Here is a 26120-nt window from a genome sequence, read left to right on the forward strand (position 1 = left end):
TTCAGTGTTTTCCTACCTTTTATTGAGCCAAGACACAAATTTGACATTAGAAAAATAAAATCTCGCAGTATTACCACCAAACCAGATGCATTTTTTTGCCATCTAGTGGAAGAGAATGTCATTGTTCTGCCTTTCACTGTACATCGCAAAGATATATCATTTGTTGTGAATAAATCAATAGTTTTGGCGCAATTGAGTGAAATGATGTTTCATGGCACAATGGTTGGGAAACACTGCTGGATTTTATCTGACCTGAGCTGATTAGTGTCGTTCCCCTAGATGACGGTGAACAGGTGCTGGTGGATGTGGAAGGCAAGGACCACAAAGACATTTCACGACACATAAAGACCATTTTGGGCAAATCCCAGTAAGTAGTGCTCGGCAGCAAATGCTGCATAGATCTTTTCCCCGTGACCTCATCACACACCTCTAGGCACGCCTGCCCGCAGCCGCCACGTTGGAGATCGATACATTGTTTTTGTTCTGGTGCTTATTGAGTGTTTGAATAGATCAGTTTGATAGCCAATGTCAAAAAATGGTGAATTACTGTTACTATTGGTTGCAACAATGCAGGTGGGATGGACAAAGTCTCATTTCACTGTGAAGCGTCAGGGCAAGAACATTGAACATTTGTCAAGGAAAAGCTGGAGATTGTGGCTTTCGCCAATCAGCAGAGCTGATGTAATTTCGGCCAGATAGCCAGTCCGTATAGCCGTGTTTGTTGTGAACACTTGGATGAAGCTACCCTTTAATGCTTAGCCACATTAGAAAACGCATATTACATACTGTACATACCTCAATTTTCAGTGTTTACATTTTAGTTCAGTACTCATCAAATATATATCTTATATTGGATATTGGTAGATCGTTGCCATTGTTTTATATTAAATGTATTGCAGGTCAAAAATTAAGGATTCTGCTGACTCCCCCCACCATGCTAACCGCTATCTCGGCTTAATGTTAATGTTAGGTAAAGCCAATCCTGTCTTATCTTCAGTAAGCCAAGCTGGCAACTATTCCGGTTCATAAAGTGAAATAGTCCCAGTTTTAGTTCTGCTTGTCTTGACACAGTTAGGTGGTGAGAGATGTTTCATTTGTGTAGGGATCGTAGTTGTTTATTGTGGCCGTTTTGTCATTGTGTTGTCTTTGCAATGGCATCCAAAGTTTCTCTCTACTGTGTCATCTTTTTAGCCCTCATCTTGGCAAGAGGTGAGGTACCCCTTGGACTGCTCACCAGCCAATTGCAGGGCAACTTAAAATGAACAATTCACTCTGCAACCAAGTTTGTTGTTACGCGTGTGCTCTCTTCTTTCCCCCCCAGGACGGTGTTGGAGGGAGAAGCACAAGCCAAGATGCAGGCCTCCAACCCTGCCAACTTTGGCCCAAAAAAGTACTGTCTGAGGGAGTGTATCTGTGAGGTGGATGGCCAGGTGCCTTGCCCTGGCACCACGCCGCTGCCTAAAGAGATGACGGGCAAGTATCGTGCCCAGATGAGAGCGGAACAGGAGTGAATGGCTGAGAAGAAAAGCAGATGTTTCCTTTTTTTGCAAATACATGAAGAGCTGCACTCAGCAACACTCGCGGTTGTTGTCTGAGCTCACGCTTCATGTTTGTATGTGATGTTGAAGAATCCTGAAAGATGCAAATGCATGTGAAAAGCCTGGCCTTCTTACTGTGTCATCAAAACAAGTTATAGATTCTTGTAGACCTCCTGCCGTATGGGAATACAAGATGAGTCACAAATGATATATTTCAAACTCAAACTAGGAGTTTTTCCCTTCAATGTGGGCCAGACAATCAAGCAGAAAACATGCAGTGGCGGTTGCTGGGTTCAGTGAATGAGGAGAGGCAAGAATTGTGGGAGGACAACGCACCTACTCACAATGCCCTGTGCATCTGATACTTCCTCACCGTGCTGGAGCACCTTGTTTACTCACCCGACCGGGCTCCGTGGGATTTTTTCAAAGCCATTTTGAAGGCGTGGACCACATCAAGACAGCCGTGACGGCGGTGCTGCGCAGGATCCCGGAAGAATCGTTCCATGAGTACATGAAGGCATGCCAGAGAAGGCTGCGAAAAAAGGCCTTTCAGTCCAGGCAATTTACTTCCAAGGGGACAACTTGTAGTTTGGATTTTAACTATACCTATTGTGACACCAGTCCTGGAACCTTTCTGCCACACCTCATACAGCAGAATACAGAATTTTGACACACAAAAATGTAATCCGATTTGTTTACTTGTACCAAGATGTTAATAAACTGTCCAAAATATTATTCTGCAATGTGTCAAACTCAAAGAAAGTCTTTGGTAAACATTTACATTTAAAGTAAACATTTATTGAACAGACTAAAACAAGGCTTTTTTTTCTTTTTTTAAAAAACAAATGTGACTCAAACCAGACAAGACCTAAAAAAAAATAACCTTGAACTTAAAAACTGCACAAAATTTCACAAAATTCAAAGTATGAACATGCTTCAAATTCCCCAAAATTTAGTTTTAAAACAGTGCTTTTCAGCAAAATGATGAATCAAAACTTACCGTAATTTCTCGTGTATAATGCGCACCCCCCCCCCAAATTGCCAAAAGTCAATAGTGCGCGTTATACATAGGTATAGGGGAAAATGGGGGAAAAAACTTCCCATTTTATAAATGTATGCCGCCATCTAGAGGTTATGAAAAAGCTGTGCACTTTCATTCCCATATGCCATCGCCACCTAGAGGTTATGAGAAAGGTGTACACTTTCATGCTAATATGCCATTGACACCTAGCGGTTATGAAAAAGGTGTAGCCTACACTTTCATTCCACTATGACAGGGGTATGCATGACTACTCATAAATTTACATACCCTGGCAGAATTTGCGAAATTATTATTATTTTTAATATGACTAATGACTGAACAACAACCACGATTAATTTCTTAATGGTTATATTTTGTTTAATGATAATGCTTTTCTGAAATGCTTGACCGTTTAATTTGAATGTCATTAAAATAAATGTGTTGCGCCTGGTCCTTCATTTTCTTTAAAGAATTGTACCCATCTTACAAATTCTGCCTGGGTAATCAAACATATGAGCACAACTGTGTCTTCTCATTTACTAAATACAAGTAGGGCTGTGAATTTCAAAAGAAGAGCAAGTAAATAAAAAGAAAGTATTACATGTTCAAATAAAGTGCTTAACTTCAGAATAATTCTTTGAAAAAAAAACAACAAAATACAGATAATAATGTTTTGATCACATGGGTAGAAGCAAAATCATGCATTGTAAAACTGCATTATACGTAGGTAGAAAGGTTTTCCAGAATTTTGAGGTCAACTTTGGTGGTGCGCATTATGCATGAGAAATTACGGTAAATTTATTTGCTCTTATGCCATTTTGATAGAGCTGCATACTTGGTATCTTTGATTGGATGGACAGGAGATGTTCATCAGTCAGGCGATTCTTACATAATATAAATTCTTATATGTTTTAATATATAATTTTCACAGAGAACCGCTGCTCACTGTTGGTAAATGTGTTGATACTACACTACAAAGAAGGCTTTGGGTGAGAGCAGACGGGGAAGTGTGGATACCGTTTTTGGTTGGCGAGTGAGAACAGGAGTACTGCTAAAACAGAGTTGATGTTATCAGCATGGTCACAGAACAAATAAGTCAAGGCATTACTGCACAGTGGATCCCCAGATATTTAGATTGTGTGTGTGTGTGTGTATATATATATATATATATATATATATAGTGTACTGACTAAAATGTGTTGAACTGCATTTGTTTGAATTGCTGTTGTGAAAACTAGTTAAAAGTTTGTTTGGTTCTTTGTGTGGATGGATACTGGTGTGTCCTGCGTTCCGAGGGGTCTGTGAACATTTCAGGTTTTTTTTTTTTTTTAATGATTGATTGAATGGGTGGTGCGTCCAATGGGATTGGGGGGGAAGGTGGTGGGTCGTGTGAAAAAGAGGGCGGGAGAGAAGAAGAGTTGTTTTTTTTGGGGTTCTTGACCTGGTTTTTCGATGCGAAGGGATTGACTGTTTCAACGCGAATGGATTTACTCTTTCAAGGCCACGGGTCCTGCCTGCTGAACGCCACCGGGCTGCCGCTTCGACGCTACGGGATCCAGTCGCTTTGCCTACTGAAGCGTTTTGAGGGCGCGTTCCTATGCCAATCGGTTTCGGTTTTCTTTTCCCCAGTGAACTGAGGGCTCAACGGTTTTGTGAGTGCTGCCAGTGAGGGCTACATGTGGGGGCTCGTCCGGGATTGTTATTGTTCACTAGTGTATTTGTGAGCAAAGAAAAAAAAAAGAAGAAGAAATTCGGTCAATGTTGACCGGGGTTGTAATAGCACTGTAATCACAATACTGAGTGTGTTTTGTGTGACTGACAAAACAAAACATGGGAGTCCAAACAAATAATCAAATGGTGTGACGACAACGGTATTGATGTTAAGAATTCTATTGTGCTTAGTGGGGTTACTCTTGATGTTACTGATGAGAACATTTATAAGGTACTTGATGAAGCTAAAATTTTTGGTCGCACTAAAATCAGAGGACGGTGTCTAACACGCACAAAGAACAATCGGTCCGTATTAGTTGAGACCACAGGTGACATGACTAAAACTGACTTACCTGAACAGTTGGTTGCTGGGGACCCGTCAAAATTGTGGGTAGTAAGTGTCTCTGATTTTCAGACTTTCCATGTGACTTGTGACAAAAGAGGCTTCCAATCCAAGCTAGTATCATTCTTAGCCAGTGAAGGAAAGACTTTAGATGATGTGACAGGTTTGCTTAAGACCACGCCTGCCCCACCCGCTGTTCCTGACTTGAACACAGAGCTTGTCAATGCCATCTCTTTGCTTGTGGAAAAATGTCAAGCCCCGCCTATGGACGGACAAGGCTATCGTAAACTTCGCTTCTTCTCGGGCATAAAGCCAACGCTACCTGGAGAAGAGGAGTATGACTCTTGGGCGGAACAGACCACCCACCTGCTGGATGAGTGGCAATGTTCTGATGTTGTCAAGAAACAGAGAATCGCTGAAAGTCTCAAAGGGCCTGCAGCAGATATTGTCCGGGGTTTAAGAGCCACTAACCCCAATGCCACTGCCAATGAGTATCTTAAGGCCCTAGAAACAGCTTTTGGGACCACAGATAGTGCAGCTGATCTCATGGTAAAGTTCCGTAACACATTCCAGCAAGAAACTGAGAAGTTGACAGGATACTTACTCAGGTTAGACAAACTGCTGCACGCTGTTCATCGGAGAGGTGGGATCGACGTCACTGACATGAACAGGACACGCATCGAGCAAATTGCTAGAGGTGCTCTCACTCATGATCTTGCTGCACTTCGTATACGGATGACTTACAAGCTAAAGCCCGCTCCAAGCTTCACAGAGCTCCTTCGTGAGGTAAGAGAAGAAGAGGGGATGGTTCTTGAAAGAGAGAGAGTGAAGAATGTGCAGGTTGTGCTATGGCGTCAGTGGTGTCAAAACAACCAGAGTCTGCACCATCAGTAGCTGTTGGAGTGGAGACCGACCATGCCATAGAGAGTCTGAAGAAGGAAATTCAGGGGCTTAAAAGTGATATTGCACGTCTGCTATCTGTCTCTGTCGCCACATCAGAAAGTCCACCACAGCATGCAATCCAGAACCACACTCAAAAAGCTGCTGTAAAATATGCAAGTGGTAAAGAGAGAACTCCCAGATTTCAATATGGTGCAGATGTTTTTTGCTACAAATGTGGTGAAGATGGTCACTTTCAGCGGGAGTGTGAAAAACCAGAGAATCTCCGAAAAGTGAATAAGCGTCTCCTGAAAGCAAAACAGCTGATGGGAAATTGAAACGCGGTATGCAAATTGCTCATTTGCACAGGGTGGATGTAATAAATGGCAGTCCCTGAAAAGAAGTCATCTAAGCCGTCCACATCTCAACTATCCCCCTCGTCTTTCAACTTCGCAGATTCTCCTGTGCCTCCTGAGTGGAAGGAAAGGCTGTGTCAGAGAATGATGGAAAGGAAAGAGGTTTTCTCCTGTAGTGAGTTTGACGTTGGTTGTGCAAAGAGCACACAACACAGCATTCGAGTGACAGAGGACAAACCATTCAGAGAACGCTCTAGACGCTTAACTCGAAAGGATTTGGAGGATGTGAGAAAACATTTAAATGCTTTGAAAGAAGCTGGAATAATTTCAGAGTCTAGAAGCCACTATGCGTCACCTATCGTTGTGGTCCGCAAGAAAAATGGGACCATACGTATGTGCGTGAATTACAGGACATCAAATAGGAGAACAATTCCTGACCAGTATACAGTCCCACGTGTGGAGGATACCCTGACATGCCTGAGTGCTAGCAAATGGTTCAGCGTGCTTGATCTCTGAAGTGGCTACTATCAGATCCCTTTATGTGATGCTGACAAAGAAAAAACGGCATTTACCTGTCCGGCAGGATTTTATCAATTTGAGAGAATGCCACAAGGCATCTGCAGAGCACCAGCCACGTTTCAGCGTATCATGGAAAGGACGGTTGGTGATATGAATCTGCTGGAAGTGTTAGTGTACCTTGATGTTGTCATTGTTTTCAGGAGAACATTGGAGGAACATGAGCAGCACCTTCTTAAAGTGCTTGACAGATTAAAAGAAGAGGGACTTAAATTATCTTTGGATAAATGTCAGTTCTGCTGTCCCTCTGTAACCTATCTTGGGGACGTCGTTTCTAGCAATGGCATTGCTACTCATCCTTCAAAGATGGAAGCTGTGAAGTCGTGGCCACGCCCAGAGAACATCACTGCTCTCCGTTCTTTTCTTGGGTTTTCCGGATACTACGACGGTTTGTGAAAGATTTTTCCAGAGTCTGTCATCCGCTCAATCAGCTACTGCAGGGCTGCATTGTGACTGGAAGGCCAGGAGGAAAGACTGAAATGGGAAAAGAACAACAAAGAGAGAGAACTCCAAAACAGACATGAAGACAACAGAGTGGTACCACCCCTCAGAGCCGTTTGGGGCAAGGTGGAATGAAGACTGTGAGAAAGCTTTTGAGACATTAAAGGTCAGTTTTACAGAATCACCTGTCCTAGCAATCGCAAACCCAAATCTGGCTTATGTTCTGCATGTTGATGCAAGTAGCGAAGGCTTAGGAAGTGTCCTCTACCAGGACCAAGGAGAAGGTTTGCGGCCGGTTGCATTTGTAAGTAGGAGCCTCTCTCCGTCAGAAAAAAAATTATCCCACGCATAAACTTGAATTTCTGGCTTTAAAATGGGCTGTCACTACCAACCTGCATGATTATCTCTACGGAGTCAAGTTTGAGGTTCACACAGACAATAACCCGTTAACATATGTCTTAACAACCGCTAAGTTGGACGCAACAGGACATAGATGGTTAGCGGAGCTATCAATGTATGATTTCAGCCTGAAATATCGCTCTGGAAAACAAAACATTGATGCAGATGCATTGTCACGGCGTCCTCATGCTGACAGCGATGTCTGGTGAAGAGGAAGTGTCCATGTCTCCTACCAGCATCCAAGCTGTCTGTCACATGCCGTCAATTAGAACACCTCATCCTCACCGTTGCAGAGCTGTGGATCTCCTGGGCTCATCCAAGCATGCTGTACCCAGAGCTTATTGTAGTGTCTCTTCTGTAAGCACTCAGCCACTGCCCCAAATGTCTTTAGCTGACATCTCACATTCTCAGCAGGAAGACCCATGCATCGGAGAAGTGTGGTGTGCTGTTGTGCAGAACTTTGCGGACCGGGCTAACAAACGAAAACACCCGGATGTGTCGTTGTTAAAAGAGTGGGAAAAGTTAAAGGTCAAGGACTCTGTACTGTACCCAACAAACCAGTTCGACAACTCTTACACTCCCACAGAAGTTCAGAGAAACTGTTCTTCAGTCTTTGCATGACCAGTCAGGTCACCATGGGTTTGACAAAACCTATGGGTTGGTGCGAGAGATTTTACTGGCCTCATATGAAAACACAGGTTGAGACGTATTGTAAAAATTGTCCAAGGTGTATTCAGAGGAAAACGCTGCCCAAGAGAGCTGCTGAGTTGTCACATCTTACCAGTGAGGGGCCGATGGATCTTGTCTGTATGGATTTCTTGACAATTGAGCCTGACTCCAGAAACATTTGTAATGTGCTTGTAGTTACAGATCACTACACACGTTATGCTCAAGCTTTTGCGACTAAGGATCAAAAGGCGTCAACAGTTGCTAAGGTCCTGTGGGAACAATATTTTGTCCACTATGGTCTACCGAAGCGAGTACACTCGGATCAAGGCCGAGATTTCGAGAGCCGCCTCATTCATGAACTGTTGAGTATGCTTGGTATAAAGAAGTCTAGAACCACACCCTACCACCCGCAGGGTGACCCGCAACCTGAGCGTTTCAATAGAACTCTTCTCAACATGCTCGGTACTCTTGATGCACAGGACAAAAGTAAAGGGAGTAAATACATCAGTCAGCTGGTGCATGCATACAACTGCACGCTAAATGATTCAACAGGCCACTCGCCATATTTTCTCATGTTCGGTCGAGAGGCTAGACTGCCAGTAGATGTGGCATTTGGAGTCTCAAGTGATGGTACATCCACCAAGTCCTATCTGAAATACGTCAAAAACATGAAACGAGAATTACAGACTGCCTACCAGCTCGCCGAGAGCATGGCTAGAAAAAAAAATGAAGGGAACAAACAACGCTACGATCAGAGAGTTCGTTTCTGTCCATTAGTCTCTGGTGACAGGGTGTTAATCAGAAATCTTGGACTGCAAGGAAAACACAAGTTAGCTGATCGTTGGAAAGCTACACCATACGTTGTGGAGAGTCAACTCCCTGGTTTGCCTGTGTTCAAGTTGAAGCCAGAGAACGGACAAGGCTCTAACAAAGTATTGCACCGAAATCACATTCTGCCCATTGGACAGGAAGTTAAATTGAATGTGGAAAAGAACGAAGATACACTTCAACGCAAAAGGAGAGCCAGCAAAAGACTCAAAGCAAAGCTTGATCATGTTGAAAAGATTGAGTCTGCATCTGACTCAGAAGAGGATGAAATGGGTGTGTGGTATGATTATCACTCCATATGTGAGTCAAGACAACCGGAAGCTCAGGAAACTGTTCAATCAGAACCTGTCAGCCTGGATTTGGATCAAGTTGTCCCTCCAATTAACCAAGAGATGGATGAGGTTACAGTTGAGGCACCTGCGGCAACAGATGACGATGGATCCGTAGTGCAAGATGAGACATTTGAAAGTACTGTTGATACTGGAAGGGACACTGAAGCACAGACATTCGATGTAACGACTGCGAGACAAGACAGTGTTACAGAGAGTTCAGACGAGGCACGACGGCCTCAAAGACTGAAAAGGGTTCCTACCCGACTAACCTATGACTTGTTAGGGAGTCCAAGCTCTGTGGCAGTTAGTACTCATACTGTCTCTCTAGCTAAGGTTGATGATAAGACAGATGGTTTATCTCCATCACCTTTGAGGTACAAGAGCACTTTTTATAAGTGGATTGGTTTGAGAGGGGAGTGTTTATCCTGTTCATAAAAGGTTATGTTGTTATACATGTCATGAGGGCATGACCATTTTTTTTTTGTGGGGGGAGACTGTAGTGTACTGACTAAAATGTGTTGAACTGTATTTGTTTGGTTCTTTGTGTGGATGGATACTGGGGTGTCCTGCGTTCCGAGGGGTCTGTGAACATTTCAGTTTTTTTTTTTTTTTTTTTTTTTAATGATTGATTGAATGGGTGGTGCGTCCAATGGGATTGGGGGGAAGGAGGTGGGTCGTGTGAAAAAGAGGGCGGGAGATAAGAGTTGTTGTTTTTTTGGGGTTCTTGAGCTGGTTTTTCCACGCAAACGGATTTACTCTTTCAAGGCCACGGGTCCTGCCTGCTGAACGCCACCGGGCTGCCGCTTCGACGCTACGGGATCCAGTCGCTGTGCCTACTGAAGCGTTTTGAGGGCGCGTTCCTACGCCAATCGGTTTCGGTTTTCTTTTCCCCAGTGAACTGAGGGCTCAACGGTTTTGTGAGTACTGCCAGTGAGGGCTACATATATATATGTATATATATTATATTTATATAGATAAACCTGTTTTTCATGGAAAACACTTATTGGTGGTATATCCCTGCTTATTCAAATTTTATTTTATTTTTTAAATAAAAAAAAAATAAAAATTCACATTTTCACTACTTGCGGTCGGGCCCGGTCCCAAACCCCTGTGAGTAGTGGGGGTTCACGATATAAGGTTTTCACTTATTTGAACATCTTACATCAGGTGTTATACACATTGAACAATGCGGGAATTCCTCAAAGGCCACGACATCAGGATTAAAATGGGTTACCCCAGTTTCTGTTTGTTTTAGCCCATGACTGCCAATATGGCATCACAAAGTCTCCGCAGTCTGTTCTGCTTCTCGCCACTCTCGCAACGTAACAGCATCGAAAAAGCTACAGCAGTGTGATGTGGACAAAATCGCTGTCCCACCAGCACGCTGCTCAGCTCACTGCTTAGGCTGTGCGGAAGCCAGCAGGTGGGAACGTCCAAGCTACAGCTCTCAATCACACCGTGCTTGATTTCCAAACGCAGCCTGACCGTGCGTCCGGCCGATGAAAGGTCATCGGTCATTTTCAGCAGAGTTTGGATGCTGAACTTAGGTGTCTTTCCAAAGATCCAGTCCCATCCTCGCAGCTCTGCTGACATCCTGCTGAGACCAGGAAATGTGGACTCATCAGCAGGGTTCACCGCATTCATTGTGCCGCAGCCGCCAAACTCTGAGGAGGTGTGCAAAAATGGTAGGAAAAAGAACAGAAAATGGGTCGCATTCACAGAAAGCATAAAAGGGTCATTTTCATATAATTTGATCAATAACGGTAAAGACATGGCCCACTGAATTTCCTTTTGAAAATCAATTTTACTGATACAAGTATTTGAATTATTGGAGGAGGTTATCCATCAAAAGGTCATAATTGTTTCGAAGAAAATAAATATTCTGAAGTAATATCTTTTAAACCTTTAATGCCAAATGTCTTTACGGTCAGGTGTCCCAAATGAAAAATTGTTTTGTGAAGATGCTAATGACATTTTTGGATATGTAGGATTTTTCTCCATATTGCTTAATATGTGTTTGCCATGAAAAAGAACACAAATGCAGCTTCGTGTCTTCACAGTTCCTTTTATTGGGTCTTTTACAAATTGTTCCTTTGTCACTCAAGCTGTCTTTATATTAATACCGTTCATACCACTGGGGAGAGCCTCATGTTGTTGCAATACACCAGAGGGATCTGTGAGATAAAGTGCTATGATGGGGCAGCCATTTTGCATTCACACAAAAGCACACAGCAAATAGTGTTATTTCTGAAGATATGAGAGAACAATTGCACGTCTTCACCATTATTACTATTGTACAAAGAGTGTAATGAGTAGTTTGGATAATTTATGCACTTGTATCCGCAGAATTTGAAGGGCAACGTAAATTGTGCAACTCATACCATTTTTATGAAGCTGTTTATGTCTATACTGTAATGCAAGAAGTGTACATGTATTTCAGTGGGCCACCACCATTTGCTCTGTCAATATAGATTTCCTTTACGATGAATGCCCAAAATTTTAAATCATCAATTACTTTTTGAAAATAGGACTTAACGTGTGACTGTTTCAGCATGGTAACCCCATATAAATCCAAGGCAGGATTTAAAAAATAAATAAAAATAAATGCTGAATTACATTGTTTTTCTTTTACAAGTGCCTTTACTATTTTTGATCATATGAAAATGATCCATAAATACAGTGCATTGGATTAATTCAATTTGCATTCATTTTAATTGAAAAAAATTGGGTTGTCAAGGTAAGAGTGAAGCGGGGTTCCGGTGTACCTGCACTGTACTGATCTGCCAACGCATCCAGTAGCGCCTCCCACGTCAGTGTGGGGTCATGGTCCACCAGGTTGGCCACAGGAGATGGCACACTGGGTGTGGCATTGCTGTGGACACCCTGGCAGGAGGAGCGCAAGATGGGCAAGAGGGTGGAGTGGTCGGCAGAGTGCAGCAGGGTGCAGTGATGGTAGGATGACTTCCGGCTGATTCTAGACGCGCTTCCTAGGGTCAACAACGACACGCAAAAGAACACCTTAATCTACAATGGGCAACGGGACTACCCGTGTATCACTTTCAGAAGGTTTCCGCATTATTTCCATGGAAAGTTGAGCTGAGGAATTTTGGTCATGGATTGGTGTCTTGAGATATGAGTTTGTATTCTGTGAACACGCTCGTAGCTCAAAACACCCATATCTCAAATCATATTTCCCCATTAAAATGCCATCCATCCGTTCCAGTCGATGGCTGTTGCCTCAAAAAACGCTTAAATTGGGTCACTAGTATCTCAAATCACCACTGTAATCCAAACTGGAAGTGAGGGTAATTTTATGGAAAGGTTTTACATTCAAGCATAAATATTTTTGTTTTGTTCTCAGCAAACATCCATGCTTAATACTGATAGCAGTAACTGCATTGGTCCATTCTTTTTCCACTTCACTCAACCGGCAGCGTATCTGAAGCTTGTTTGTAACAAAAATTTTGAGCCGCAAAATGTACAAATAATAAATCGACCAAGCAACTCGAAAAACTGGTAAGATGAGTTGGTCGTAAATCAAAATATCATTGTACTTTTTTTTTTTAATCAGGAAGATGCTAAACTATATTTTCCCCATGTTTCCTATTATCAGGCAACATTAAATTTCTGTGAAGTTCTCGTTCCTTCCCATGGAAAGTTCCCACCTTTGAAAATTCCCTGAATTTTGCAACCCTACCTGTGATTTTGTAGCACCCCTTGAGGAAAATGTCGAACCTTTCGGTGGCCTCAACATCCAGTCCGGGCCGGAGACGCCTCAGGGCCTCTGTGATGACCTTCAGGTTCCTCTGGCGGTCGTACGCATTCTTGGAAGCAAAGAAGGTCAAGTTCAAGTTCCCTAGGTCATGAAAGACCGTGCCTCCACCACTTCGCCTGCGAGCTAAAGATATCCCGGAACGCCTCACGAGCGACAGATTGCACTCCTTCCACGGATTCTGGTGTCGCCCGATGACCACAGCCGGCGTGTTGCGCCACAGCAGCAGAACATTCAGTCGCTTCAGGTCCACATTGGCATCGATCCAGTCCTCCAGGGAAAGGTTGTCATATACGTCGCTGGATTGGGAGTGCAGGACAAGACCCCCTTTGCTGCTCCCAGTCAACAGAGTGCTGCAGGCGCGAGTCACCCGAGTGAGCGTGTTACAACTGCCCGTCCTGAAGGAGTCTCTGAAGAACGCCGATGTCCCTCTGACGTGTGACAACATTTCCATCATCTCCACATGGCAGGCCGCTCTACAATGAGAACACAGGTGAGCCGTTGGGAGTGTAGGGGTAGGGCTTTTTTTCAGTGTACTATTTTGCATGGATGTCTGCTTATAACTAGGGCCCAACCGATACGGATTTTGAGGCCAATGCTGACGCCGGTAAAATTCCGATAACCCATTTGATATATGGAGAATGTTCAGCACTGTTCTCTTCCAAGAGGTGGCCGTACTGTAAGGATGACTGCAAGAGCACAGTGCACAATGTTCAATAAAGTAAAAAAAAAAAAAAAAAAAACCTTAAGAGTGTCAGCTGAAGGCTTACAGCGGCCGATGAATTTCAAAATATGTAATGAATAAAAGATGAATAAAATAACTAACAAAAAATAGCAAGTTCCTTAACACTTACAACAACAATAAATATATGAATTACAGACAGAACATTTGACATTTTACAATACTATTTGTTTAACTTTACAACAGATAAAAATCGTCCGATTTATCAGGAAGGTTTGTTTGAATGTCACCATCTTTATGTTGGAATGTATGAGTGAAAAAAAATCTGCAAAAATCAGCCCTTGAAATGTTAACGGTTAGCAGTAGACTTTACACCGATCTGATTGGTTTGATCGGTATCGGCCGATAATTAACATTTTATACTGATCGGCTTTCATGTCATAATTCGTTGAGCCAATCAAGGACGTCATCGAACGGCTCCGCAAAAAATATTTACTCTGCGTCACCGTTGCGTATGAATCCAAAAGTTAGTTTATTTTTAGCCTTGTCAGTCTCTTGTGGTGTAGTACTGTTACTATCTGACGGCCAATAAAGTTTTTTTCCAATTTTGTCCGTGAAAAAACACGTCGTCGGTGTGGAAATATTTTGCAGTGTCTCAGACAAACAACAGGCAAGTTATTTGCAGTCTGTGCACAACTGAAGTACGTCGTGGGGAACGTCATGCTTCAACAACAAATTTGATCGGGGACCTGAAGAATGTACACAAGGAGGAGCATGCCGTGTTCAAGCAACCCAGCGTGGAAAAAAACAAAACAAAACAAAGGAAAAGCCAAACGGACACAAACTCTAGACAACACCCATCCATATACCTGTGACAGTGAGAAAGTTTGAGTAACCAGAATCATCTTTATTTGCCAAGTATGTCCAAAAAAAACACACAAGGAATTTGTCTCCGGTAGTTGGAGCCGCTCTAGTACGACAGGAGACAGTCAAGTGACAGAGAACACTTTGGAGACATAAAGACATTGACAAAAAACAGTCACTGAGCAATAAAGGGTTGCGAGTTATCTGGTAATGCCGGTAAAAAAAAATGTTTTTGACAATTGTGCAAAAAGATGCAGAGTCCTCTAGCACTTAGAGCATGTCATGTCATTAACAGTATTTGTTAAAGTAATTTAATTGCAATAAAGTAATTTAATTATAGTAAGTTAGCACCCATTATTTCTGTCATGTGGTAATGTTGATTTGACCTTAACCTATGCCAGTGGCCAATCCTTGAATGCCCCCTAGAGGTCATTGATGTTTGAACTTTTGTCTAAAATGCTAGAGAACAATTTTGAATATACTACGTATACAGTACACAAGTATATACAAGTCACGTGACTCACGTTTACACGATCAGGATTTTTGGGGCCGATCAGCAAGTTTAAAAAAACGATAACCAAGCCGATCACAAGATGGAGCAATGTGTTTATTTACATGACTTGTTCATTTATTTATATAGTTGTGTACTGTATACGGAGTATATTCAAAATTGTTCTCTAGCATTTTAGACAAAAGTTAAAACATCAATGACCTCTAGGGGGCATTCAAGGATTGGCCACTGACATAAGTTTAGGTCAAATCAACATGACAGAAATAATAGGTGCTAACTTACTATAATTAAATTACTTTATTGCAATTAAATTACTTTAACAAATACTGTTAATGACATGACATGCTCTAAGTGCGAGAGGACTCTGCATCTTTTTGCACAATTGTCAAAAAAAATTTTTTTTACCGGCATTACCAGATAACTCGCAACCCTTTATTGATCATTGACTGTTTTTTGTCAATGTCTTTATGTCTCAAAAGTGTTCTCTGTCAATTGACTGTCTGTTGTCGTACTAGAGCGGCTCCAACTACCGTTTGCATGTTCTCCCCGTGCCTGCGTGGTTTTTCTCCGGGTACTCCGGTTTCCTCCCACATCCCAAAAACATGCATTGTGGGTGTACCACGCCGCTTGCCCGAAGATGGCTGGGATAGGCTCCAGCACGCCCACGACCCTAGTGAGGATAAGCAGTACGGAAGATGAATGAACGAACTAGGGTACACTGGTAGAAGTAGTAAGTCACTCGCGGGGCATGTTAGAGGTGAACTACTCGAATTTGTTTCTGTAGCACACCGTTATCAACTAGTGCACAGTTCTGCCTCACGAGTAACAAATTTAGTTATTGACGAGTAGAATCGAACAAAAGCTCGAACGGCTTGCCTCACTGCAGTAAAGTAGTTCACTCTTCTTCGACGCAACATACATGACGTCACTGCGTCGTCCTTGCTGAGTGCTACTTTGCTAGCATAGCATTAGCATCGCTGCACTCGGAGAGCCAAAACAAGCACACATTGTCACGGCGAGTATATTCCCCTTAAACAGCAGCAAACGATCACTCGTGCCGAGGCTATTTAACACAACAACGCCGGTTCTTACGTGCCCAAAAGAAGAAGTTGTTACCGTCAATTTTTGGCGTTCCCGTGGCCTTTGTCCGTCACCATAAAGCTTCCGTGTATATATTGAGCGAACAGTTCCGACCAAAATGGGTTTTATATACATATGAAAATATTATTCCATCTAAAGCTATTGGAGACAGAAACATATTATTACATTTGGTATAAAATATGAATAGAACAATTTAGTGTGCGTATGTGTAAACCTTTGAGTTCTGGTGGTTTTAGACAGTGACATTTTAACAATTTGTAATCAGTAAATCATCCAAAATCAGAGCTCAAAACCCATCTGAGGTGGTCTTCCAGTCATCCACTCGGGTTTTTCCCGCAAGGACCCCCACATGCCCCCCATGTTCGCAACGCTTATAAATGTGTACCCCTAAATGCCATAGGAATTCAGAAGTTTTCTATTTTTGAGAAAAAAAGGCCACTCAACTTCTTTCTAGAGCACTTTAAAAGAACTACAACCATAGCTATAACAAATATAAAATAATTATTGAACATATACAGCACTAAAATCAATAATAAAAAATATCATAATGATTTTATCCGTGACACCAGAGGTTAAGCAGTGTAGAAAATGAATGGCTGGAATATTGTCTTCTAATTAAAATATATATCCTTCAAAACAAACTCTTGCAGTGCCCCTTGTGTGTCTTAAGACGATACTGTCACAGTCCTTATGTTTGGCCGCCTGCTGTTCCAATGACGGCCCGTCGGTGGTCAAAGACATATTTTGGGCGGGATTAAAAAGTCATAATCCTCTGGCGATGAAGTTGAATTTTTCAGTGATAACGTCGTAATAATATGATATTAAAGTTAAATATTATCATATGAAGGAATTCATATTTAGGCAAGTGAATTTTAAAAAATACAACTTTCTTTCTCATATTATAACACTTTTTATTCAAACAAAGATGGCTTTATTTGAACATTTTTGTTTAAAAAAATGCTCCCCAAATGTTTTCTTTTGAACGCAAGTACATTTCAGAAACTATACTTTTGAATTATTATTATTATTATTTTTTTACTTTTCCTTAAGTGCAGAAATGGAATGGAAATAGAATTTGCCAGTCTTTTTTTTATCTATACTTCTGCTTAGTGTAAGTACTTTTGCCGACTCTGCTTTGGTCTACTCCATCTGCAGTAAGACGAAAGTTTGAAAAGCGTTTCAAGTGTTCTCGTGCAAGGATTGTATGTTATTATTATTATTTATTATTTTTCAGCCGTTGCCCCTATGAGTCCGCGCTTGGAAGATAATTAACTAAATCCTCACAACAAACTTCCTTAAGGTGACTGTATAAGAATGAGATGAAAATAAAAGTCTGATGAAGACAAACTGAACAAAACAAACCCAATCATTGGATGAATCCTGCAGGTCCAAGTTGTGTTTCTACAGCGGTCACTCAAAAAAAAACCTAAAAAACAACTTTAGTGGTCCAGGTGCACCCAGGCGCTCCTCCCATGACCGCACGGGGTCAGAGTCCCCCAGGTCGGCAGTGAGTACACAAAGAAACCACTCAAGATTGTTTTCAGTCGGTACGTCTCCAGTTTAACTGACACTTATAAGAGTTGTGCTTCTGAAACTTCCGTTGACTATCTGGCCGCAAACAGAATAAGGAGTGTGTTTGTCCTAAAACAATAAGTTGCTTTGACACTTATTTGCTCTTCCTTGCAAGCAAACTTCAGACCTTCAAGGAGGAGTACAGCATTTGGATTATTTTCAATGAAGCGCACTCAAGTAAGAGGTTTTCAGTCCCCTAGATCATCTACGTAAGTATTCCTATTGACTCAGGGACAAGTTTCGTGTTTATTCTGTAAAACAAACATGGAGAAGCGCCTGCACAAAGGACAATTTTTTTTGGGAGGCAAGAATGTAAAGATTTTCAGATCAGAAGGGGGGAAAAAAACTTGTACATTCTTTGTCTAATCCTGCATTTATTTAAACTCCAACAAGCTACAGCTTCAGGCTACTAATAAAGTTGGACTTCCCGCTCCAAAGGTCCTCAGTAGAGGAAGACACACACAAAAACCCTGCCTCAAAGACGAACGATGGCAACCGACGAGACGCAGCAGAAAACATCCAAGGCGGTATATTTCGCCACACTGCCTGATAAATACGAACCTTTGATTGAGGATGAAGTAAGCGAGGAAACGCCAGGGGAAAAGTTGAGGAGGAAGGAGAAGAGGAAGAGGAGAAGGAAGAAGTACATTAGGGTGAGAGAAGCATCTCCTTTGTTTTTTATTATTAATTATGTGCTGAATTTGCTTTTCAACAATAATGCTCATTTTGGATAAACGAATGTAGCCTTAAGGTGCTCACACTCTGTACTTAAATGGACTTTCACGTGTATAGTGCTTTTCTACCTTCAAGGTATTCAAGTATAGATACAAATGACTCTGGTAAAAGTACAAGTACTGATTTAACTCTTGTATTTAAGTCAAAGTTAAAAACTACAGACTGAAATGTACTTAAGTGCAAAAGTAAAAATGTATTGCTGCAGGCAGGCAATATTCAAGTATGGAGGAGGATAATGTGGAGCTTTAAACACTAAACACTGTTGCTGTTGGAGTTATTCACATGAATAACTATAGTTATGAAATAAGTAACGAAATAAATACATGCTTCATCAAATACCTGCATGAATTCAGCTTGGAGCAATAAAATGTGTATCACTAATATAATTTCAAATAAGAAAATCAGCATAGATGTATTCATGTAAGGTTTCTAAAGTATTGATAATTGAAAGTGGATTGCATCAAACAGTTGTCATTAAACAGGGCAATTGCGATAAAACAGCCATGGTGAACTTAGAAAAATATACTGTTTACTAGACAAGATAAATAAAAACAATATCAACAATATAAATCAATTATTTTCAGTCAATTTCATTTGTTCACACTGTTAAATTCATGTTTTTAAAATGTAGGTATTGACAAACTTGTGAAATTATGGTGGCAGTTATTTATTTATTTATTTTAATATTCACTGGCAATTCCCAGTATTATAAAATAGTAAGTGTCTGACAGCTACCTCATAATACATCCAAATGTAAAATAAATAAATGACTAAGTAGTGAAGCTATGATTTGTGGTATTGGATCAGTATCACCGATACCAGCTTGACTTTTACTCAGTATCGGATCAAAAAAAGAAATCGGTGGTATCAAACATTACTAGTAATGAAGCAAATACACGTATACATATATAAAGTGAATATGAGGGTTTATTAGGTTTAACAAACATTCAAAAATTGTAAAAAAAAGAGATAGTTGTGCCAAGTTGGTAGTGCAGTTTTGAAATGTCAATGCATTACATCATCACAGTTGGAGAAAATGTAGTACAGTCGTCCCTCGCCATATCGAGATTGACTTCGAGGTATCACTGTATCGCAGATTTTTAAATCGTACGTCTAATTTTATATTGCGGAGGTTTAGCTGGAATGTAGGCTTTTTTTTAAATTCCAAAATGTATTTACCGTTTTGTGTCGCAAATGAAGTTTCATGATTTGAAACATGTTTTAAATATGCTAAATTATATTTTGGGTTCAGTGGAGCACCACATATTCGCGGCAAGGCACCTGCAGAGTCACATGGTTGAAAATTTTTTTTCCCCCCATTTTTATTTCTTTTTTGAGGGAAAACCAATCCCGCTTCCTTTTTATGCACTTGTATCCACAGAATTTGAATGTAATTTGTGCAACTAACAATTTTGTATGAAGCTGTTTATGTCTTTACTGTTCTCCACTTTACCGTTATGCAAGGAGTGTATTCCAGTGGACCACCACCATTTGTTCTGTCAATAAGGATTCCCTTTACTATGAATTCCTAAAATATGAAATCATCAACAACATTTTGAAAATAGAACTTTAAACATGGCATTTTCAGCATGGGCAACATTTACCGATATAAAACCATTTAAAAAATTGCTATCTTAGAATTTTACCGTGAATAACTTTACTGTTATTTATCCAGTTATTTGAAAATAACCCATATGTAAAGAAAATGAAAAATAAAATAAATATGCGGTCGCTACTTTACAGATATTCGTCTGTCGCGGGGCTACTGGAATGTAACCCTAGCGAAAAAACAGGAACTACCACTTGAGTAAAGTTCAACAGACTCATCGCCTGGGTACTGTATGCTCACCAGAACGTGAAGAAAGCCTGCAGCTTCAGCTGGCGATGCCTGCTGAGCGGGTTGCAGAGCCTGGCCTCCTCATACGTCCTACCGCTGTCAGGTGTGGCTGTCGTGATGGAGCATCAGCGGTCGGCGGCCAATAAGGTGTGATGGCTCCACCCGAGGATGGAGCCTCACTGGGACACTTCCTGGCAACTCTTCAATGTACAATAGTGTCCTAGAGTTGTGTTTTTTGTTTTGTTTTTTTCATCCTGCATGAATTTGACTTCCTAAACGCCACAGCAGTTGAGTTCTTGTCACTTTTATGTTTCACAATGGAAAAGCTATTTAGATTAATTTTTGCAAAATATTTCTAAACAGTTTTAAAGACTGGAAATTTAGTTGAGATATTTTTTTTTTCTAAATACATTGCACATATTTAAAGATGACTGATGAAAATGTGCTAAGACTGGGAATTACGCAGTCCTGAATTGTGGAGATCTCGGGTTCTATTTTTGTGACTAGCGTAAATTCAGCATTGCGTGTGGCGTAACTCTGTGAGGAGGTGGGTCAGAACCGGTATTAGTATTTTCTGGATCTGCGTAGAGAAGCGCTTTTAAAAGTGGGACGTCTGTGCTGGTGTGGGCGTGTTCACAGCAGACTTCAACCCTGTACAATCAAAGCAGCTCCTCTCGTTCCCTTTAAATGCAGCGCACAAGTGGTGCACTGACAGTCTTTGACATGGCGCAAGTAAGAAACTGATTTGCTCGAGTCTGGGAGATTAAAACGTACAAACTATGTTTATAAGGAAATGCAAGCAGACTTGCACAGGCGGCTGATGTACTGTAAAGTTGGCTCGTGAGGAGATCACAGATCTGCGCCGTGAAGTGGGCACTTGGAGACTGCCCCCACCTGCAATAGTTTTTGTGCGTGTGCCCACCCCCACCCCACCATGGCAGCACGTCAGCCAATATATCATTTAAAAAATATAATAATAATAATAATGATGCGTTCAATGAATTGTCTTCTACAAATCTCTCTCTCTCTCTCTCTCGCTATATATATATATATATATATATATATATATATATAGCGAGAGAGAGAGAATTTTTAGTTGAAATCATGACTAAACTATAATGTTAAAACTAAACTATAATGTATTGTTAAAAAATTATGTTATCACTTTATTATTTCTTTGTGTAAGAAACAAATATGTGATTAATTCCATAATAATGATCTACGGTTTTAATCCACTTTTTTACAGGAAACATCCATGGGTCCTGTTGATACGATCCTTCAAAATTAAGAAAAGTAATTAAAATTAAAAATATTATTTGTATAAGAATGCTTTAGATAAAACACTGTACGATCACACTGTCATCATATGGAATTTATTTCGTTTTTTTTTATTTTAAGAATAAATAAGATCAAATATTTGGTAAATATAATTAGCCAGAACTGTGAGAAATGCCATTATTAAAGGTGCCATTTTTAACCAAACCAACTTTTCTAGTATTTGGGATGTATGTAACATTGGCTCTATGGTAACATAGTAAACATGTGAAATATGAATTAAAATTCTCCACGCATTCCTGAGTTCCAGACATTCTTCTACTGAGAGGCATGAAATCAGGTCATTTGGGTTTCTCAAGCTGATCTACGTCACTAGTGAAGAGCTCCACCGACCTCTCCACTCCCCAGCCAGCACTGTCAACATAACAAACACGTGTGCTCTCACAAGTGGGTCTTCTACACGGAGGCAACCAATCAGAGAAAAGGGGTCAGTCTTTGGCAAATATGGACAAAGTGGTTACAAAATTGGGTCAAACAGAAGTAACTGTTAACCACTTAACAACACAACTCGCACCTGCAGGATTCATCCATTGATTGTCTTTGTTTTGTTTGCCTGTATAATAACAGGCAACTATATCCATCCATCCATTCTCAATACAGCTTAGTCTATTCAGGGTCGTGTGGCAATAGGTAACTACACCTTGAGCTGGTTGCCACTCAGTCGCAGGGCACATACAGTAGAGGTACTCGCACTCACATTCACATTCACACAGTCACTGAGGGGGAAGTGAACCCACGCTGCCTGCACAAAAGTCAGGTGAATGTACCACTACACCATCAGTGACTGAGCCTGGAAGTCCCACCTCCAGCCTGGATGTCCCATCGCCAACGTGGATATCGCAGCCCCAGCCAGGAAGACCCACCTCCAGCATGGAAGTCCCACCTCCATCTTGGAAGTCCCACCTCCAGGCTGGCTGACCCACCGCCAGCGTGGATATCCATCCCCAGCCTGGAATACCCACCTTCAGCTTGGAAGTCCCAGCCACAGCCTGGGAGACCCAACTTCAGCGCCACCTGGAAGACCCCACCTGCAGCATAGGTAGTCCCAACTCCAGCCTGGGAGACTCACTCCAAGCCTGGATGTCCCACTTCCAGTGCACAGAAATAGCCCCCAAACACCTGTTCCGAATGACCTTTTTAATTTGAATCATCCATCCATCCAATTTCTTTACCGCTTATCCTCACGAGGGTTGCGGCCTGCTGGAGCCAATCCCAGCTATCTTCGGGTGGGAGGCGGTGCACAACCTGAACTGCCAATCGCTGGGCACTGCCAATCGCAGGGCACTTAAAAACAAACAACCATTTGCACTCACATTCATACCTACGGGCAATTTAAAGTCTTCAATCAACCTACCATGAATGTTTTTGGGATGTGTGAGGAAATTGTAGTGCCCGGAGAAAACCCAACCAGGCACTGGGAGAACATACAAACTCCACAACTGTTTGAACATTAAATAGCTTGTCTTTGTAGTGTATTCAATTAAATAGAGGTTGATTCTGTTTTCTGTTTTTATTTATGATTAACACAATGTCCCAACTTCACTGGAATTGTGGTTGTAGTTTTAGAGTTCTAGAAGAAACTGTTGTCTTGCTGGTGTTTGGCTTTTTTCAACTATTAAAATGTAAATGTATAATTGATAAAGGCTATTAAAATGTCTAGTTAGATAAGAAACTTTATTACTCCCACAGTGGGAAAATTTGCAAAGAGGTACATTAATCACAGATGTAGTTTTAGCAGTAGGCTACTCGATGCAGTCCAAGCACGGCATAACTTCATAAAAATGAGAAAGCATGGATTATAAATTAGCTCGCTAACATCAGTCACCATGATTTTTCATATCTCTGTATATTTAAATGGCTACCAAAAGACTCTTGTCAAAACCATTTCCTAGTTATGTTATTGCTAGCGATTGTTGATCACTAATTTGGATGGCACTGTTGGGCATCACATTACAATTAAAAAAGGGGCATCGTTACTTGTAATCATTTTTGCTTAGTATCTCTGACGTTAGCTTCTTAGCATGCTTCGTATTTATAGCAATGTCCGGTGTATGCGTGCAGTGTTTCTCCCTTTCGCTGTAGTAGCCAAAGAGTGCCAATGACCAAAAATTGTATATTTAAGACAAGATAATTCACTCTGTAACCCGCAGTGATGATTAGACAGAAGGTGGTAACTACCGACAAATACGTAACTTTACTTTATGCTATAAGGCAGTGTTTCCCAATCTTTGTTGAGCCAAGGCACACAGTTTACATGATGACAATTTCACACACTACCAAACAAAAAGTATACACAGGATGGTAACTCAGTCTCAGTATGAAATGGGGGCCTGTTACGTTACACACAAAGCTAAGCCATTACTTTTTTTCTGTAAGAATGGCAACAGGTGGATTCATACAGTAGATTTTAAGTTCTCTCCCATCTAGTGGAAGCCAGGGGTTTTGTCAGAGCAGCATTGTTTTAAGCACACACGCGCATGCGCGCACACACAGACACACTCGCACACAAACATTCCTTCATTGTTTTCTCAAGCAGGGACTAAGACTGCAAATTAGCTGAAGGTAGACATCTTCTATGCATCACATATTCCTATTTTCAAAGGCACAGTGTTAGAGGGGGGACTGCTTTTAGGTTTGGTGTTGAGTTGTGCTGACTTTGTTTTCACTTATTTTAGGCCATGGGTGGGCAAACGTTTCTGGTTAGGGTCTAGTATCAAGGGCCACATTCCATTTTTAAAATAGGCAGATGGGCCTGGTCATTCATTCGAAGGTGAGGTAAAAAGTCAAAAAGTTAAATTGTAAAACATGACTTGAATAGTAATAGGAATTAATTCTCACCTTGCCCACCCTTATTTTGGCCCCACGTTGCATGAGATAGGGAGGACTCGCATTTCCTGGGTTGGCCCTCCTCCACCTCCTTGCTATCTGTCTTTATAAGGAGAAGGCAGAGGTCATGTTGAAGTTTCCAAAGAAACGCCAGCAGTGGGTCACAACAAGTTGGGTCCAGAGTCCAGTCCACATGGTGTATTGAAGGCGTGTGGAACGTTCCAGATGGGAAGAGCGTCGTTCGGCATGTCTCCGCTCCAGCTGTCCGTCTTGTGGCGTCTGTCGCTCGCCTTCTTCTTCAATCCATCCCTGTTCTTCCTCGACATTTTCACAGCCGCGGTGGTCGAAGCGAACTGTCACAATGGCAACGGAACACAACACGAAAGGACGCTTGCACGAAACCAATCAGAGAGTGAGGAACTTTCAGGACACGAATCTGATTGGATGACTCGAAGCGGCGACCTAGACGTGAGTCATTCTTTCAACTAAAAGTCTTCAAGTATTCTCACATGAAATGTACTTGAGTATCAAAAGTAATCTTCTCACATGAAAGGTACTTGAAGTAAATGAATTTGAATAGGTGAGCGGAGTAAAGTTTTGATTACGCGTACCTTTTGTATTTCATTTGATTTATATGTATTTAGTTTACTTCAGTGGTGTAGTTTGATTTGATTTGACCTTTATTTAGCTCGAACAATCAAAACATATGTAAAATAAACGAAAAAGGATTTATGAAATATATCATTTACACCATATAAAGTACAAGGTACAAATGAATAAGAGGCAGAAGGTAGCAAAAGCTATTTTTTATTTACATTTGCCCGGTGCCAAACTGACTATGTGGGGGTCCACCGTGTATCAAATACTCGTGCAAACCTAGAAATAATAAATTACCGTAGATAAAAAGTAAATCACATCATCTAAAGAAAATCAGCTTTCAAGCCCCAGCTACGACACTTTGTAGCTGCATTTATATTTATTATTATTATCGCTCTTTTTTATTTGCACATCAAGAACGTTCCAGATCCTACCCCGCAGACTGCTTCTAAAACTTGTATGGATGCTTTTAATTAATTATTGTATGGATGCTTTTAATTATGGATTAAATTGTAACTGCCTTGTCTATTCCTGGCAATACATTATTACGGCCTTTAAACATAAATTCAGCAGTTTTCAATTCCACCAAGTCCATGAATTTCAACATATGTGACTCTAAAAACAAGAGCGAGATTATAAATAATGACACTATTATTACATTTTCAACAGGGTAACTTGTAATTGTACCTATTTCTCGAGTAATCTTCCCAACACTGAGTGCTAATATATGTAAACCGTGGAACTGCTCGCTTTCACTGCAGATTGACGAAAGGTGTGATGGCCCCTTGATTGACAGCAGAAAGAAAACATTAGGAGTTAAAAAAACAAAACAAAACAAAAACAGGCCCCACCGAAAGTCACTCCAGACGGCACTAATGTTCCGCTTCATGCTCGACGGTTAAGGCGTTAGAGCAACAATTTTATTTTCAAGTAGCGAGAAACAAACATGGTTAGGGGAATTGTAAGTAAAAGTATACATTTTATTTGGGAAATGTAGTGCAGTAAAAGTGAAAGTTGCCAGAAATATAGATAAAGTAAAGTGCAGTTACGTAAAAAAATCTTCATAAATATAGTATCAAAGTATTTGTATTCCGTTTCAAAAAGTATTTTTTCATAGTGGATTATATAGTTCACTCATCAGTCAAATGAAAACTAGACTGTGTTCACAACTGTTCACTTATTCCCAACTCTTAGTC

At 41.1% G+C, this 26120-nt stretch overlaps 3 protein-coding genes and 1 long non-coding RNA gene across 7 annotated transcripts in view; 3 read left to right on the top strand and 1 right to left on the bottom strand.

Annotated features, from left to right (window-relative positions):
- Positions 1-2273, top strand: part of mrps25 (mitochondrial ribosomal protein S25) — a 2725-nt gene extending 452 nt beyond the window's left edge. Inside the window, exons 3-4 of the mRNA XM_061693460.1 lie at positions 280-367; positions 1322-2273. Coding sequence (XP_061549444.1) covers positions 280-367; positions 1322-1511 — 278 coding nt within the window. The 3' untranslated portion in view covers positions 1512-2273. The remainder of the gene's footprint in view (positions 1-279; positions 368-1321) is intronic.
- Positions 2274-2362: 89 nt separating this feature from the next.
- On the bottom strand, positions 2363-24697 carry lipt1 (lipoyltransferase 1). 4 transcript variants are annotated; one of them, XM_061684088.1, is made up of 5 exons: positions 16038-17436; positions 13016-13340; positions 12790-12916; positions 11858-12079; positions 2363-10756 (listed from the first exon to the last, which is right to left on the bottom strand). In XM_061684088.1, the coding sequence occupies exons 2-5, from the start codon at positions 13319-13321 to the stop codon at positions 10344-10346; spliced, it is 1068 nt and encodes a 355-aa protein (XP_061540072.1). In that variant the 5' UTR covers positions 13322-13340; positions 16038-17436; the 3' UTR covers positions 2363-10343. The 4 variants fall into 4 exon arrangements, with proteins under 4 accessions (XP_061540072.1, XP_061540056.1, XP_061540063.1 ...); XM_061684072.1 differs by lacking the exon at positions 16038-17436 and adding an exon at positions 24340-24697 and having other exon boundaries at positions 12790-13340; XM_061684079.1 differs by lacking the exon at positions 16038-17436 and adding an exon at positions 20179-21094 and having other exon boundaries at positions 12790-13340.
- On the top strand, positions 15513-21242 carry LOC133406461 (uncharacterized). Its single transcript, XR_009769055.1, has 3 exons — positions 15513-17803; positions 18033-18247; positions 20182-21242. It is a non-coding gene; the product is annotated as an uncharacterized LOC133406461 (long non-coding RNA).
- Positions 24024-26120, top strand: part of si:dkey-190l8.2 — a 38699-nt gene continuing 36602 nt past the window's right edge. Inside the window, exons 1-2 of the mRNA XM_061684048.1 lie at positions 24024-24063; positions 24440-24795. Coding sequence (XP_061540032.1) covers positions 24553-24795 — 243 coding nt within the window. The 5' untranslated portion in view covers positions 24024-24063; positions 24440-24552. The remainder of the gene's footprint in view (positions 24064-24439; positions 24796-26120) is intronic.

Source organism: Phycodurus eques, chromosome 1, assembly GCF_024500275.1.
Source record: "Phycodurus eques isolate BA_2022a chromosome 1, UOR_Pequ_1.1, whole genome shotgun sequence".
NCBI classification, from domain to species: domain Eukaryota; kingdom Metazoa; phylum Chordata; class Actinopteri; order Syngnathiformes; family Syngnathidae; genus Phycodurus; species Phycodurus eques.